General features: G+C 41.5%; 1 protein-coding gene across 1 annotated transcript in view; it reads right to left on the bottom strand.

Annotated features, from left to right (window-relative positions):
• Positions 1-18,495, bottom strand: part of CNTN1 (contactin 1) — a 317,283-nt gene that overhangs the window by 219,694 nt on the left and 79,094 nt on the right. Inside the window, exon 2 of the mRNA XM_030216174.1 lies at positions 3,898-4,030. Coding sequence (XP_030072034.1) covers positions 3,898-3,952 — 55 coding nt within the window. The 5' untranslated portion in view covers positions 3,953-4,030. The remainder of the gene's footprint in view (positions 1-3,897; positions 4,031-18,495) is intronic.

The following is an 18,495-nucleotide window of genomic DNA, read 5'->3' as shown; positions in this document are numbered from 1 at the left end:
GTCCCTCAAAAAAATTAAAAATATGTTTTACCACATTGTTAACATTTGCAAGTTTGGCAGTTACTGCAGGAAGCCTAACTCTTAGTGAGGACATCATTTCGATCCCTATAGACACTGGAGACCCCTGGTAAGCCCATTAACTGGATCAGAAGAGCGGGATGGAGTATTTGTGGGCCAAGGGCTATTTTTGAGAGCCTGCAGCCCTGAGAGGAGAAGGTGAGTTGGGGTGGCTGCCACATGTTGGGCTCATGCCCACATGTGGGGTCTTCCCCAGTAAGAGGTTCCTGGTAGGGGTTGTCAGTGCGGTTAGGGTGGCTGGCTGGGTGTTCTTGGTGGGAGTTGTCAGTGTTGGGGAATTCAGGATTCTTGCAGGGAGACTTAGGTGTGCTTTTAGGGGGGAGGGGTCTTGACCAGAGGGAAGCGCTGGTAATGTTGGGATTTACAGCTGCTCCTACAGTGAAATATGGAATGCACATATATATTTTAGGTCCGTCCAGACCATGCTTTTTCCTCACTCCCCATTCCCCCTTTCCACCTAAACGTAATTAGTCTGCCCTTGTCTGAATAGCCCCTGTTCTGAAATAGCATTTAATTTTCTGGGCATCTCCAGATGTTTAAACACTGCCATTTAAAAGTGGGGATGCTTCTAAAGTAAGGGGCCTACATGTTTAAAACTGAGTAAAGAAATTCAAAAAGAACAAGAAAAGAAAGAAAGAACTGTCTGTATTCCACATAAGTAGCAAGGTACCAAGAACAGCGGTAGGGCCAGACTTTAGCAGGGCATCTCTTCTGGAACCTAAGCCAGGTAAGTCAGCTAAAGATTAATAACAGAATTGGTTAAAGCTTAATAATCCTTCCATAGCTGGTGTAAAACAGAAAAATGCTTTTGCTTTATTACTGTCATTTCAGCCTGCAAATATTTGGAATTTTCTTCCATCTTTGATCAAATTAGAATATAATGCTAGCCTATTTCGAAAGAATCTAAAAACTTATTTGTTTAGCCGCTTTTTAGGAGATTAAAGCATGTTTTAATTAATTAATTGGGGGGGGGGGGGGGTTCCCAGCATTAATGTGTTAATCTTGTAATCCGTAATGAACTGAAAGGCAGATGCGGAATACAAATGTATTTATAATTGGTAATAACAGAGAGAGATTTTCCCTGCTAAAAATGTATGTTTAATGCCTGCTCATTTTGAGTAAGTACCTAGGTGAGTTTCCTCCAGAAGTGAAGGGTAAAGCTCTGACGGGCTTGGAGAACTATTCAGCAATGATTTATCAAACACAAGTTTTTCATATATCATTAAATTGCTCAGCATGAAGTATTAAGGCAGGTGTTTGATTTATTCTGTGTAGAGCAGCTGGCAATCTAGCTTAAATTCCTATTGCCACTACTAAAACCAATAGTCTCACCTCAGTAGTAAGCAGGCAGACTAGTCCTTAGCAGGTGCATCCTCCAAAAGGAGAAAGAAGCTAACAGAAACCCTTCTAATTTATTCATTTTAATTACACCTTCATTACTGAATATTATATATTGGCCTGATCTCATTATGTTATGCTATATCTACTTATCTACTTCTAATCCTACATGGTATTCTTATGCACCTTATTTGTAACAAAATTCTGAAATTTGTATTCCATTAATGTGATTATCCTTATAACATATTGTAAGCCACATTGAGCCTGCAAATAGGTGGGAAAATGTGGGATACAAATGCAGCAAAATAAATAAAATTAGGAGAACATGAGTGACGATTATAACCAGAGGGAGTGCACAGGATGTGGAAAGAAACTTTTCCTGACTATAAAACCTTAATTTAACCTAAGTAACTATCTTTGGCTCTTCAGATCTCCCCAGCTTTTGACCTTTATTATTAGGGATGACCCTTCAAACATGTCTGAGAAATATAGGCCCCTGGAAAAAGTCTTCTACCATGCTACCCAAGCTGGTAGGGGAAAAGGCTAGCGAGTGATATACTGTAGAAGTATACAGGTGTCAGTACTGCTAAAAGTTGCTGTCCTATTTAGCTGCCCAGGCATGAGGAACCTTCTATATCCGTTTGGTTTCACCAAGCAAAAGGAGAAACTGGGCTCTCATTGTGTGTGTTTTATTTCCAGCAAAACACCCTCTACTACTACTACTACTTCTACTTATCATTTCTAAAGCGCTACTAGACGTATGCAGCGCTGTACACTTGAACATGAAGAGACAGTCCCTGCTCGACAGAGCTTACAATCTAATTAGGACAGACAAACAGGACAAACAAGAGATAAGGGAATATTAAAGTGAGGATGATAAAATAAGGGCTCTCGCCATACTTGTTGTGATTGAGGGGCATCACAAAGCTAAAAGATAATCATCATCTAATATACTTGCAGATTCCCATCACAACAGTTTGGATCCCAAGCTTGTAGAGCCAGCATTCAGGTCAGAGTCCCTGAGTCTGAAGGCCACCAGCTTCTGAATTTTAAGTTGAATCCTACAATGAACTGTGTTACTCTGCTGCCCACAGCAGCAGTGAAGAGATTAAATGAACTGTGTGTTTAACTTCCTGCGACCCTCTGTGATAGGAGGAGGGTTAAGGAGATAAGATTTGGAACTTTGTTAAAGAAGGGGTCATGAATACACTCTCATGGGCCAATGCTCAGAACCAAATGTGGGCACTAGAGGCAATTAGCACTGAACTAGCACCCACATTAGTGAATGCAGAATGCTCAGAGGCTCTAGCGTGGAAGATGAGATGAGAAGGCTGAAAAGGTGTTTATATTAAGGCTATTTTGTAAAGACATAGGGCCCAATATTCAGCTGGCAAAACTCAAGCCTTTATTCTCCAGTTCTGCAATGGCAGCAACATCAACAGCTCAACATGATCCAACTAAAGGTAAACCCAAACTGCATTCCAATTCTTCTCTTGTTACTCTGGAGAACTCCAATACCACTTGGCCTCTCAGGTTTATTTACATGGGTAGATTTCAAATAGGGAGTATGTACAAATATACAGTTCTCCTATTTATGCCTATCCTGTGTGGCAGTGTTATTTCCACTAGCTGTTTTTCCTCCCAGTGCAGGCTCAATTTCCCGTGGGCTGAGACCCTTCTCTGGTCTGACTCTTTTCCAGCAGTGATCCCACTCTGGGTCCACCCTGGTCCTGGGACCGAGCTCTCCCTGGCTCCAATCCCCTGCCCCTGGGCTGGGTCTCCCCTCTGCCCACCTGTAGCTCACACACTTTGTTGGTTGCCGCTTCAGGAGCCACAACATTGGAGCCGACTCTGTGGGTGCTGTGGGTGCTTGAGCACCCCCAATATTAAGAAAGTTCCTTGTATATGTCCAGGGAAGGATTATTTTCATTGGGTTTAGCACCCCCAATAATTTTGAAAAGTTGGCTCCTATGCGCCCTGTTCACAGCCACACTCCTTAACTCAGGATTTCCCTTTTCTCCTCCAGGTCTCTTGGCAATTCCTCCCTATGGCCTAACTCCAACCTTTATCCCCTTAGTAACTCCTCCCTCCTTGTCATTCACTACATGGGTAAGTTCTTTCCCCTCCCCTGCATTATTTCAAAATCACTCCCCATGGGCTGGGCTTCTTCCCACCAAGGGACCTCCCAACCTCGCCCCAAAATGACTCTCAAGGGGACCTTCTCTCTCAGCAATCCCCGTACAATGGGAGATTACACTATATTACAAAGTCAGAAAGACAAAAAAGTAATTGTGAGACTATGAATGGTATTGATCATTTTTATCTATTCATTTCACTATAGACATCTATCTTCTCTCATCTTTATTATTAACATTTGGTTGGGTATCTGGAAAAATATATTAAGTAAATACACACAATACGGTAGGTCTTGACATATGAGCATTCCAGAGAAGTATTGCTTTGGGACAGAAATCCCCTTACCTGCCAAGGAAATGGTGAAATATATCGTAGAAAGTTGACTGATGAGGACCCACATTTTTATCTTGTATCCAGAGGAGACAACATTCAAATTGCAAAAAAACTTGCAGTTAAGTGTTCAAATCATCAAAAATACCTGAAGCAGAATAAAATAAAGGACAACACAAATGATTCATTATGAAACAAGATTAATAATGCATTCTTATTCACCGCTTAAATGTAACAAGAAAGATACAAGATGTAAATAGGAGGAATATTTTAAGGTCCATTGGAAGATTCTCTGTCTGCTTTCTGATTTGGCTCATACTTACAAGCAATGGAGCCAGTATTCAGCCAGACAAACTAGTATTTTGGGACACATTCCCTTCTAAAACTTCCATTTACATGTGTATCCAGCGGTGACAGGCACACATGTAGATGACGGGCATAGCCAGAACTAAATTTTGAGGGGTCTCAGAGGTGGACTGGGAGGACCAAGGATTTTCTGTATCCTCCACCCCCCCCCCCCCCCCCAGCCATTGCCAACGCGTCATACTTTTGCTGGCGGTATTGCTCAAGTCCTGCCAGCTGAAGAGATTCACCACTGGAGGCTCGCCTGTGCTGCCTGAACAGCGAGGAAGCCGGCAGATGCTCTAGCCTCCAACGCCGGCACTTCCACACATGCTCAGTTTAATGTATGAACGTGTGTGGAAGTGCTGGCATTGGTAGCTGGAGCACCCCATCAACTTCCTGCTGTGCAGCCATGCATCTGGTGTTGTAAATTTGAAGGGAGCATGAGCCTCTCCCCCCACCCTCCCATGGCTACACCACTGATGTACATTTAGTTCTGACTTGGAACAGGCATAAATAAACAGGCAGAGATCTGCCAGGTTTTAACATATACTTTGCATTTTGTAAAGTGTATGAGTAAACCCTAAACTCCTCTAACTCTAACCCCAGAACACTCAGTAAAAAATATATATATTTAAAAGTATGTGTAGGATCACAGACTACGTATTCTGTGCATTGTTTTAGAAATGCCACTTTATATAGTAACATAGGGGACATTTTTGACAGGACAGGACATCCAAGTCAGAACCATACAAATAAACATCTCACATGCATTTTCAAACAGGAAATATGTCAAAATTTCCCGTTTGAAAATACGTGAGATGGGCATCAGCTTGCCCAGAATGAACAGCCATTTTACAAACTGGAATATCCAAATAATGAACTGGGGGAGGGGAGGACAAGGGACTTGGACATCTGTATGGCAGCATTCTTAGAAAATGGCCACACAGACATCCATGCAGAGCAGAGGGGCAGCCTAATGGTTACTGCAGTGGTCTGTAAACCAATGGACCCAGGGTCAAATCCCATGTTAACTCGTTTTTTTTTTTTGTGGGGGGGGGGGGGTGTAATTGTGAGCCCTCCAGGAACAGAAAAATATCTACTATACCTGAATGTACACCACCTCAATAGCCTTCAAGTCTGCAGGTGGCTTATATATTTAAGTACTGTAGGTATTTTGCTGTTCCTGCACACAATTTAAAAAATAAATAAATAAAAGAGTTAACATGGGATTTGAACCTGGGTCTCTGGGGTTATAGTCTACTGAACTAACTATTAGTCTGCTTCTCAGACCTGTTCCCTACCCTCTTCAGAATGCCCATAATATCTGAAGCTGTTACAAAGCCTGGTATTCCTTTCCAGTTTCACTTTCAAGGGAGAGGGAGGAGGATAGCAACCACAGAGGGTTAAAGAGGTGTCATGCCTTTATCCCTTCCGTGGCCATCTGCTCAATCAGAGCACCTTTTTGTACCCTAGACAGGTCTAAATAAGGACAGCATTCTTTTTTAGATTTGGACATTTCCATGCCTACGGTAATCGCTGTTGGACATCCTGATTGTGGGCCCTCCCTAGTCTCGCCCAAAACACATCCACAACACTCCCTCTTCCTATTTGGGCATATGGCAGTATCAGACGTTCAGATCCTGCCTTTGCAAAATTGGGATTTGAACCTTTCAAGCACCTAGATGTTCGTTTCATCATCTTGCAACATATATATGCTTCAAAAATAAGCACCATAGTAACAAAGGGGCCCTTTTTTTTTTTTTTTTTAACTAAAAAGCACTATGTCCCCAAAACAGAGCTTTTTCTTGTTTCGTTTTTCAGGTCCCATGATCATTTTTCCAGCAGCACACAAAACCTGCAAAAATAATTTACACAGGAGCATTTACTCTCTTCCATTTATCAGGCACTATTGTAGTATTGGTCCAAATGTTGGTTTTCTTTAAGGGCACATATTATTTTTTAAATCAGTTTATATGATTTTCCATGTTCTAATTGGTAGTACATCAGAGTTGTTAATCTTGTGGGGGGGGGGGGTTCTTTTTCTCTTCTCAGTTATCAAAAAATTTCATATTAAAACTTCTCGCATTTAACGGTGTTCGACTGAAAGTCATTTTGCGGCGATGTTTTCCTTCTGAGCTATTACAATTTGGAATGTGTTTCCTTTATCAGTTCAATCTGAGGCTGGCTATATGCTGCTGCGTAAAAAATTAAAAACTTTTTTATTTGATAAATTTTGATTCTTTTCTTTTTATTGTTTTTTAAGCTCCTTGTGTTGTTAACATTATGTTAACTGCCTTGAACCTTCCACTGGGACTAATGCGATCTACAAATCTCGGATTAGATTAGGCACTCAGTGTTCCTGTATTAAGTCAGCGTTATCCAGTTAGCATGCGCTAATGTGAATGGTTAGCTGGGTAACACTTCCATGCCCATTCCCAGCCTATGACATGCCCCCTTACAAAAAATGTAAAATAATAATAAGTAGTAGTGCACAATTAGTGCACCCTGACAGGTAAATTACTGCAAAATACTTTAACACGTTCTGCAATAAGCCTTTTTTGTGCATTATGGGATGGGACGACTTCCCTATGAGGAAAGGCTAAAGTGGCTAGGGCACTTCAGCTGGGAGAAAAGATGGCTGAGGGGAGATATGATAGAGGTCTATAAAATAATGAGTGGAGTGGAAAGGGTAGATGTGAAGCGTCTGTTTACTCTCCAAAAATACTAGCACTAGGGGGCATTCAATAAAGCTACAAAGTACTAAATTTAAAATGAATCAGAGACAAATTTTCTCCACTCAATGTGTAATTAAACTCTGGAATTCATTGCCGGCAATCTTCCAACACAAATTGGGAGATCACCGGCGATCTCCTGATCCCGGCCAAATCGGTATTATCGAAAGCCAATTTTGGCCAGCCCCAACTGCTTTTTCGTTGTGGCGCCGGCCAACCTTCAAGGGGGCCTGTTGGTAGGGTAGCAAAGGCGGGATGGGGGCGGGGTGGGGCGTAGTTACGAGATGGATGGCTTCGCCTCATAATGGAAAAACAATGGCCGGCTCAAACAAGCATTTCGCTGGCTGGACTTGGTCCATTTATTTTTAGGACCAAGTCTCAAAAAAGTGCCCCAATTAACCAGATGACCACAGGAGGAAAGCGGGGATCACCTCCCCTTACTCCCCCAGTGGTCACCAACCCCCTCCCAGCCCCCCCAAAATTAAAAAACATTTTTGTGCCAGCCTGAAATGTCATACCCAGCTCCCTGACAGCAGTATGCAGGTCCCTGGAGCAGTATTTAGTGGGTGCAGTGCACTTCAGGCAGGTGGACCCAGGCCCACCCCCCCCCCCCTCTACCTGTTACACTTGTGGTGATAAATATTGAGCCCTCCAAAAAACCCCAAACCCACTGTACCCACATGTAGGTGCCCTTCTTCACCCCTTAGGGCTATGGTAGTAGTGTAGAGTTGAGGGGAGTGGGGTTTTTTTTGGGGGGGGGATTTGGGGGGCTCAGCACACAAGGTAAGGGAGCTATACTCCTGGCACCTATTTTTGTTTTTTAAAAAATATTTAGAAGTGCCCCCTAGGGTGCCCGGTTGGTGTCCTGGCATGTCAGGGGGACCAGTGCACTAGAAATGCTGGCTCCTCCCACGACCAAATGCCTTGCATTTCGCCGGGTTTGAGATGGCCGGGCCCGGTTCCCATTATGGCTGGAAAACGAAGCCGGCCATCTCATGTAAACCCGACAATCCTGCTCTAAACCTGGTGAGCAATTTGGCCGGCGCCAAGTGTATTTTGAAAATACGCTTGGCTCCGCCCCCTCATGGAGCCGGTCCCGAAGATGGCCGGCCATCGATTTGGCCAGTGCCGTTCGATTATGCCCCTTTATTTGTATCATTTTTCACATTATAACAAATGTTTTCTTTTAACTGAATAACTCCCAATAACCCAAAATCAGTCCATTCCAGCTGGCTTGCTCCTTAAAAACCTCTTCCTGCTCTATTCATGCTTCTCCTCTTTTCCTTCCCTTTTTTCTCATTTATTGTGAACTGCATAGAAAATGTTACTATAACTATTCACAGTATATAAAAAACCTGTTATATACAAACAAATGAAAATTATTTGTGTGCTAACTGCTCGAGCTAACATAACTTAAGGGCCCTTTTATGAAGTGGCAGTAAGCCCAACATGGGGTTATTCCGGGACTACCACCAGCCCAACACAGCCACTAGTGGTAGTTCCGGGTCAAGTATGTGCCATTTCTGCAGAAAAAATAAAAACTCCGGAAATGGTTATTACGGCGGTAACCCAGTGGTAATCGGGCATCATCACACGCTGCCCAGTAACCCAGGAGCCCTTACTGTCACCTCAATGGGTGGCGGTAAGTGGTCCCCTCCACATGGCCATGCAGTAAGAATTATCTTACCGCGTGGCCATTTTGGGGGGGGGGGGCTTTTTATCCACTGCGGTAAAATGGGCCCCAGCACACTGGAAAAACAGCTACTGCAGGGTCCTTTCTCCCCCAGCTTGGTAAAAGGACTCCTTAGTAAACAGGCCCCACAGTGTGTACTATGTAAAAATAATACATGCTTAAATACCCAATGCTATTAACAATGAAACCCCCCAAAAGTGTTGATAATTTTCTATCATTCCATTTCAAAAATGCTATTAAATGGCAAAGGATGTGTTGTTCACATTTCAAATGACTGCATACCCTTGCAAATAACCATCTCTGGACTACAGTAAAAAATCAATTTGGCTAGTCTTACTAATGCAGACATCCATCAGAGCACATACTATAATTGGAAAGAAAGCCGAATGCTCAGAAGGAATCTTCCTTGAAAGACATTTCTTTTGTTTGGTTGTTGTTATAAAATGTCATTGTGTTCCTGCAATCCTATAATTTGGGAAACAGTAGATTTTAAAATGACTTTTCAGTTCTCTTGAAAGTGTTAATTAGTTTTTCTACGGTTTCTATATTTTGCTTCACTGTACAGTCCATGTATGTTTTCATTTTGTACTACTAACTCCTTAGGATCACATACAACTCTTAATTCATTAGCTACGTTATTAATTCATGGTTTGATCCCAGCCAGGAAACTAATCATACTCATTTTTGTTTATATAGAAATCTTGTTATTGAACACTTACAAACAAACACTGTTATCTAAAACAGGTATATTATAATTCAAGTCAATTACCTTCATAGTAATTTTTCCCATGCAAATATTGTACATCTCCCAACCTCTCACATATCTATTAAGCTCCACCAAACATTATAAGATGCATGTTTCATTTGGCCATTGACAATTGTTCCCTCAAGTCTTGACTCCCCAGTAACAGAAAGATTTCCAAGCAGGAGGCATACGACGCAAACAGGACAAGTTGGGAACAAATTGGCTCTTCACACTCCCCATATTCTTGGGTAGCCAGGTTCACACTCATCTTAGAAGGCCCAGATGAAAAAGGAGAATGTATAGAATATCCCTCCACCTTTCCCCAGTCTGCTGGATTTCCTGAATAACTCCTAATAGAGATCCACCAGAGGTCACCCAAAACCAAGTACATAACACCCACATTTATACCACTCACCAGGCCATTTTGCAAGTCTTCCTCATCAGAGACACAATATTGTTAAATATAACTTCTCCAAGTAACTGGATAGTACAGTCCCAAAACAACAAAAGAACATCTCCATCAACTTCAAAGGGAAATCCCCTCTCTACCCCTCCTTGACCCCAGAAACATGTTGTCAAAGCCTCTGACTTATCAGATAGAATTACACCATATTTTATTAAGCTGCATTGGCTTATTTATTTATGCATTCTTGTATCCCAGTGTTATCTAAAAAGAAGTTTTGGTTCAAAGTGGCTTACAATTTATATTTTGGTTGACCGTTACATTAGTATTTAACTGTTATGAGATGGAGAGGATATCGATGGTCTTTAGAATTTTCTGAGGGGCTGTTTTGGAGAAGGTGGGACTATAGTTTATGTTGGTTTCTGAAGAGTTTTGATGAGGTAGGTTTATAGAGGTTGGACGTTGACAGAGGTAGGACGATAGTTTGTGTGATCTGAAGGGTTTTTGATAAGGTAGATTTGCAAAGGTGGGACATTGTTAGCTTATGTAGATTTGTAGAGATAGATTTATAAAGGTGGGCTGTTAGCGTATTTAGTTAGCTACAGAATTTTTTGAAAAGGTAGGTTTTCATTTCTTTTCTGAATTGGAGGTAGTTAGTGATGCTTCTTGTGGTTTTTTCAGCTTAGCAGACCACTGTTTTATGTGTGGGGACTTCTCTAATATAATCATCTATACCTTGTCCCAGACATCCAATTATCTCATACGTATATTATTCCTTGTTTCTTTAATTCACTTCAATTGCATAACTCTCTGTAGTGAGCAATTCTCAGTCAATGTAGCAACCACTTTTAAACCATTTTATTCTTTTTGGGGATCATCAGATAGTCCTGCTGCTCTCACCATATGAACACAGTGTTCAAATTTTTGTATGCACCAAAGGGAAATGGTTGAGGCGCAAATCGTCATAGATCAACCCACATATCTTTTTTTTTTTATATATATATTTCTACTATTTGGGTTTTCTTGAAATCTTTAACTTTTTTCTGAATTACATTAGAAATTACATTAGAATTACATTAGAAAATCATGGCAGCACTTATCTTGTGGTTTTTAGCATTGATTTCCACCATTTAGAACCCACATAGCTAAATCCTCCTGTGTAGATGGGTTTGTAGGTTATATTTCTGCAGTTGGGTAGGTGAAGAGGTAGGTAGCCTCTGCATTCTGGACTTGCGTTTCTCGGGGATAGCTCAATCATGTTTAGCGTATATTCAGGGGCCATTCTAAATAATATTTTGTAAACGAGGGTACTCGTTTTGAAGAGTAGTCTTGCTTTGACTGGCAGCCAGTGCAATGTTTTGACTAGTGGAGTTGCTCTTTCATATTTCGACTTCTTGAATACCAGTCTTGCCGCAGTGTTTTGGACGGTTTGTAGTGACTTTAGTGTGGTTTCCTTGACCCTACGTATGCTGTGTTGTAGTAGTCTAGTTGTGATAGTATTATCAATTGTACCATTTTCCGGAAGGATTGTCTTGGAAAATAGTCTCCTATCCTTCCTATTGAAGGTAGGCTATTATTTAAATTAGGATGTTTATTATTCAAGATTGTAAGTGGTTTGATTCCTCAATATTTGATTTCTCTTGTATGTTATTCAAATTTAGGACAATATTATAATACTCGAAGATTGTTTTCATTTTCTTTTCCTAGTCCTCAGGGAATTACCTCCAGAAAATTGTTTATTCGCATATCAGGCTGCTGGCCTATGGAATTCTCTTTGTATGTAAACCAAAAAAACTGAGCACAAATCACATATATTTATATTGATAATTGTTTTATTATTTTTATTGCATTGAGCTTAAAATATGGTTCCTGATTTACATATATTTATATATATATACTATGGAATTCTCTGCCATATAATTTGAGGCATATTTTTAATTATAATACTTTAAAGAAGGGATTGAATATATTGTTGTTTTCTAAATGTGTAATTGGGAAGTAATATGTTGCAGTTATTTTAGCATACACATGTTTGTGTGAATTATTTATTTTTTCTTTTTTTTATCACTTTTTTGTCGATTAAAATGATATATAGAACGATCCATAGAATCTCATGATTTAATATGCAACCAATGGTTTTTTCACATTTTTTATTTTATTATTTTTATTTTTTCCTTTTTTCATTAATATAAGTTTGGCATTTTCATTTTCTTTTTAATTTTTGTATATTTGCCTTTTTATCAATATTGTTGAACTGATTTTTCGTGGTTTGTCCAGTATTATTCTTATTAGACAAAACACAAAACAACAACAACAAATATATATATACTATTTTATAGTGTTTTTGTCAATTAGATCTTCCATAGTTTCTAATCTAAATATGATGTTTTTAATATGAATATAAATTTGAAAACAATTTTAGATTTATAAGCACATATACACTACTTGATGTTGGTTTGATGCATTATTTTTCCTATTATTCTTTTTATTATAAATAACAGATTTACTATACATATTTCTATATTACCACTGAGCACATTTTAGAAAGAATGAACTATCGAAATGTATACTACAAGATATATTTACTCTACACTGGAATTTTATGGCAAGTTCCTCATTTTTTTATATATAACCATACATGTCAATTTCTTGTGAATTTAAATTTTACTAGTTTTATTTGCTTATGAATATATTTATGTATATGAATCATATTTTTGTATATTTATTTATTTTAATTGATATTCATTGATGCATTTCACTTTTTATATTATGATTTATGTTTGATGATTACATACATATTCGTCCACACTAATTTCAGAATCATATGTTTATATATTTATGTCAAGATGTTATGATTTAATTTAATTAATATTTATTGATGCATTTCATACGTATATATTATCCGTATGTTAATTATATACGTTTGTCCCCGTAATTTTTAGAATCACATGTTTTGTGCATTGTTGTCATGTTTTTTGATTAAATATTTTTGTTTTAATAATTTTTTAGACTCCTGAGGCAGGCCTGTGGCCGAAACACAGTACTGTGTTGAGTCTACAATAAAGTTTTACTCCTTTATATACCAGCGTAGTCTACTACTACTACTATTTAGCATTTCTATAGCGCTACAAGGCGTACGCAGCGCTGCACAAACATAGAAGAAAGACAGTCCCTGCTCAGAGAGCTTACAATCTAATAAACAAAAAATAAAGTAATCAAATCAATTAATGTGTACAGGAAGGAGGAGAGGAGGGTAGGTGGAGGCGAGTGGTTACAAGTCAAAAGCAATGTTAAAGAGGTGGGCTTTCAGTCTAGATTTAAAGGTGGCCAAGGATGGGGCAAGACCTAGGGGCTCAGGAAGTTTATTCCAGGCGTAGGGTGCAGCGAGACAGAAGGCGCAAAGTCTGGAGTTGGCAGTAGTGGAGAAGGGAACAGATAAGAAGGATTTATCCATGGAGCGGAGTGCACGGGAAGGGGTGTAGGGAAGGACGAGTGTGGAGAGATACTGGGGAGCAGCAGAGTGAGTACATTTATAGGTTAGTAGAAGAAGTTTGAACAGGATACGAAAACGGATAGGGAGCCAGTGAAGCGACTTGAGGAGAGGGGTAGTATGAGTAAAGCGACCCTGGCGGAAGACGAGACAGGCAGCAGAGTTTTGAACCGATTGGAGAGGGGAGAGGTGACTAAGTGGGAGGCCAGCAAGAAGCAGATTGCAGTAGTCTAAACGAGAGGTGACAAGGGTGTGGATGAGGGTTTTGGTAGAGTGCTCGGAAAGAAAGGGGCGGATTTTACGGATGTTGTAAAGAAAGAAACGACAGGTCTTGGCGATCTGCTGGATATGATCAGAGAAGGAGAGAGAAGAGTCAAAGATGACCCCAAGGTTTCGAGCTGAGGAGACAGGGAGAATGAGAGAGCCATCAACAGAAATAGAAAACGGGGGAGTGGGGAGGTGGGTTTGGGGGGAAAAATGAGAAGCTCGGTTTTGGTCATGTTTAATTTCAGGTGGCGTTGAGACATCCAGACAGCAATGTCAGACAAGCACGCTGAAACTTTGGTTTGGATGCAAGGTGAGATATCAGGGGTAGAAAGTCCCTTATAACAAAGTTCTACTGTAGTTGGAATAACACTGTAAGCGAAACACATGTCTCAACGTCCTGAAGTCATTAGTCCACTTCCCACTTTGCTCCTTGTATCTTTTACCCGTGGGATTTAGTGTTCATCCACTCTGTGGAGAGCCTTCCCCAATAATAAGTATACATTAATCCAGAAACTTGAAAAGATCAGAAAACTCCAAACAACCAAAGAAAGAAAGGAAAAACAACCTATATTGAGACCACAATAAATAGGGGTCGAATCAGAAAATTAATAAAAAAAGAAAAAACACTGCCTATTGCTGTCAAACTCTGTCCTCCTCTTGGCCACTACCTCTCAAAGCTGCCTTCACAGTTGTCACTGTTACTGGCAAGAAAAAAAATCCTAATGCCTCACAAAACAGATCCCAGTCAAGAAAATACTCATACTCATTTTAAGGCCAATGGTTCTAGTATTTGTGTCTGCAACCCATCAAGTGGAAACATCACAGAAAAAGACATCACTTTTTCATTTCTTCTCGAATTCCATCAAACTAACAAACAAACAGTTTTCTGACTCGAGATGAGAAGGAGAAAGCAAGCCATCCCAAGGAGACAGTGGGACTCTTTTACTAAACCGTATTAAGCACTTAAGCTAATGCAGAGCTGCATTAAGAGGCTTTGCAGTAATTTAGCAATTTACTGCATGTACACTGCACATTAAGGGGAAAATTCTATAAATGGTGCCTAAAAAGTCAGTGCTGAAAAGAAAAACGCTTAAGCAGTATTCTATAAGCCGTACCTAAGTTCAACGTGGTTTACAGAGTACACTTAAGCGGAGAGTCGCACATAAATTTAGGCACAGCCATTTGCACCAACAAAAATGTACACGTGGAGCACCATCTAATATAATAATTCGCACCTCCAACGTTCTGAAGCTGACTAAGTGGCAGCTTGGAAGTGAAGCCGTGAAGCCCTGAAGTGTTCGTAGGCTTCGTAATAGCTCCGCCCATTTAACGCAATGTCAGAAGAATCCCTCCCTCCCCCCCGATTTCCACACACCCCCTCCCTCCAATTTCCAGATCCCTGAACCCCCCTGCCATGACCTCTCGAGCCCCCCTTCCTGCCGCCAACCTTCCCCTGCCGCCGTCATGTACCTGTGCTGGCGGGGGACCCCGACCCCCGCCAGCCGAAGTCTTCTTCTTGGCCACGCAGCGTGGACGAATGATCTAATCAAGTTTTAATCTGTTTGTGTGTGTGCGTCTGACGTCCTGTGTGCAGAATGTCAGACGCACACACACAAACAGATTGCAACTTGATCAGATCATACGTCCATGCCGCGCAGCCGAGAAGAGGACTTTGGCTGGTGGGGTTTGGAGTCCCCCGCCAGCACAGGTACGCAACGGCGGCAGGGGAGGGTTGGCGGCAGGAAGGGGGGCTCGAAAGGTCACGGCAGGGGGTCCAGGGGTCAGGAACTCGGAGGGGGGTCTGGAAATCAGAGGGAGGGGGAGGGGAGTCTGGAACTCAAGGGGGGCCTGGAACTCGGGGGAGAGAGGGGTCTGGAACTTGGGGGGGAGGGAGGGGGCCTGGAACTCAGTGGAGGAGAGGGGCTTGGAACTTGGGGGAGAGGACAAGAGGAGAGGAGGGAGGGAATGCATCACCTGTACAAAAACTAGGGAAAAAGCGGGGGGATGACCCTGGAACTGGGAGGGAGGGAGGGCGGGTGACGACGACCCTGGAACACGGAGGAAGGGTTGACACTGGAACTGGGAGGAAGGGGCAGGGGCCCCGGCACACACTCTCACTCTCACACACACACACACTCTCTCTCTCACAGACACACTCATACCCAGTCTCAATCTCTCTTTGTCACACACACACACACTCGCACATTCACGCTCTCTCTCTCTCACATAGTCACTCTCACACATACTCTCTCAAACATACACACTCCGAGGAAAACCTTGCTAGCGCCCGTTTCATTTGTGTCAGAAACGGGCCTGTTTTACTAGTTATTCTATAATTAAGTAGGTAACTTGAAGCTTCGCCCCATTCCACTTCAAAACGCCCTTGACCCTTCTATTACCATGTCCCCTTTTTTGAATGATTGTAAATTTTAGGAGTGGATCACATGCTTATCTTCATGTGTGTTGGTCCTAATTCAATCTAATTAGTGCTAATAATTACTTGTTAAGCCAATTTTTGGTACTAATTGGCTTGTTATTCAATTAAACTACACATGCTAATGAGGAACGTACCTAAATTTGCATGCTCAAGCTTTGGCAACCTTTACAGAATCAGGGGGTAAGTGCATTTTGTGTCACGGGATGTAGCATGGGAGGAGAAAGGGCATGGAAGGTGTTTGGCAGTTAACGAGCTGCACTGACTAACGTTGAGTAAATGTGGGACCATTTGCTGCCTCCTGAACAGGAGGTAAAGTGATTCAGCATTAACTGGAAGCAGGTACCATACGTTAATGTGAATGTTAACGCAGAACCTGCAACCCCCCCCCCCAAAAAAAAAGAACACCCTGAATAGGTGATGCATTAAATTTGCTGCTACCGTGCAGTAAAGTCCCGTGTTAAGCCACAGTAACTGCAAATTTTACTACAGTCTAGTAAAAAGGCCCCATAGAGAACCATAGAGAAAAAGATTGAGACTTATGGCCTTGATATGGGACACCATCAGCACACAGACCACGAAATCAGCAATAGCGGCATTTTTCACATGCCATTTGAAGCACAAAAATGACTAAATGCATAAAACGCAGCTATGGTAATGTTTCTTTTCACTGCTGGATAGTCTGATTTCCTTGAGGGCAGAGAGTTATTATGATAGTATAGTGGGATTTATTTTGCTCAGTGGGTTTCTTGTCATATGTATGGAAGCATGTTTTAAATATTCTGCATTTTGCTTACACACTTGTATTCCTCTGGTGACTGGTTTTGCATGTCACCAATTAGTGCATGACCTGTGGCTATTAGTTTCTAGTTCAGAGCTCCCTGAGCATTTGAACTATTTTCCACTATGCTTAATCTTTACAATTACACATACAGTTGAGTCAATCTTATTTGTTTAGCAGTACACAGATAAAATTCTAATTTCTTCACTGGCATAATAAAAAACAAATTCCATAGATTCTATTGTAATAATCTTTTTAATTTGACCAAACATAAGGTGTATTTGCGTCTACCTATAGTAAACAGGAATACAACCTTCTCCTCTTCCTTTCTCTTCACATATTTATATCACTAAATTAATTTTGTCTTCTTTAGGGTTATTTCCCCATCATTGTCATTTAATTCAATAAATATTATTTAAACTAAAAATTGGTACCCAAAGTCCAATTTTGCTTAGGTTGTCTAGTTAGCAACGGGGGCATTCAAGTCAGGATGTGCGTAATTTGCATCACAAGTTAGAAAAGGCTCACTCAGCAATTTGTAAATACTTATAACAGTTTAGAAAAAATATGCATACTGTGATGGGTCTGGAGGGCGTTATTCACTTCCCTGTTGCCCCTTCTTCATGCTGGTAGCTAAGTTAAACCTCAACCCAGTATTGAACTCATGAGAGGGGAAGAAAATCTGGGCTGGAATCCCAAAGGTGAAGCAGACGAAAGGCAGCCCAGGAGAACCACAGTCCAATACTGAAGATGTAGGAAGGAAGGAAGGAAGTAAAACCTGGGCAGGTATCCTACAGGGTGGGGGGGGGGGGGCGGGGGGCAGGGAGAGGAAACCAGAAACTACTAATGAACTTGAGAGAAAGGCTGAGGAAGAAGAGAGAGCATCAAGGGGAAGGCACCAATCCTCAGGCTTACAAATCAGGATATAAAGACCCAGTCAGAAGGGAGTAGACCACCCCCCTGGGAGTCCTAGAAAGGAGCCTCCCTAAGAACCCTAACTGATATGCTCAGAAATGAAAAAGCTAATACAGAAGGAGCTTTGACAGCAGATGTGGACAGTTTAAAGAAAAGGTGCTGAGTACTTGTAATTTTTTTTATATGTTTTGATGGCTGGACTGCAAAGATGAAGCCAGAAGGATGTTTTCCTGATGTTTTTGATTTATACAACAGCTGAGGGTGGAGAATAGTACTTTCAAAGCTGGTGTGTGTTTGTTACCATCCAGAGGTTATGGCTGTTAGGATGAATGCTCCCAGCACCTGTTGAAGGTGAGCCAGCCATTTTGATCCTTGATTATATTTAAAAGGACCACTAAAAAGGAAAACACCCCTAGGGCGGTGGGCTCAAGTTCCACCTGTGAGGCTAAGAAGCTGACCCTGTGATTGTGGGCTGAAGTCCCACAAGAAACTGAGGGGCCCCTTTGCAGAGTGGCAGTAAGCCCAATGCGGGCTTACCACATATTCCTCTGGGACTATCGCTGGCCCAATATGGCTGCCAGCGGTAGTCCCACCCTGAGCATGCGCCATTTCTGGGGGAAAAAGAAAACATCCCCAGAAATGTCTTGTGTGGTGATAACCCGGCGGTAATCGAGCATCACCGTGCACTACCTGGTTACTGCCAAGTTAGTGCGGGAGCCTTTATCGCCACCTAATGGGTGACGGTACGGACTCCCTTCCGAATGGCCATGAGGTAAGAGTTCTCTCACCGCGTGGTCATTTTTTAAGG

Source organism: Microcaecilia unicolor, chromosome 10 (assembly GCF_901765095.1).
Source record: "Microcaecilia unicolor chromosome 10, aMicUni1.1, whole genome shotgun sequence".
Lineage (NCBI taxonomy): Eukaryota > Metazoa > Chordata > Amphibia > Gymnophiona > Siphonopidae > Microcaecilia > Microcaecilia unicolor.
This window is presented reverse-complemented; position numbering and strand designations above follow the sequence as displayed.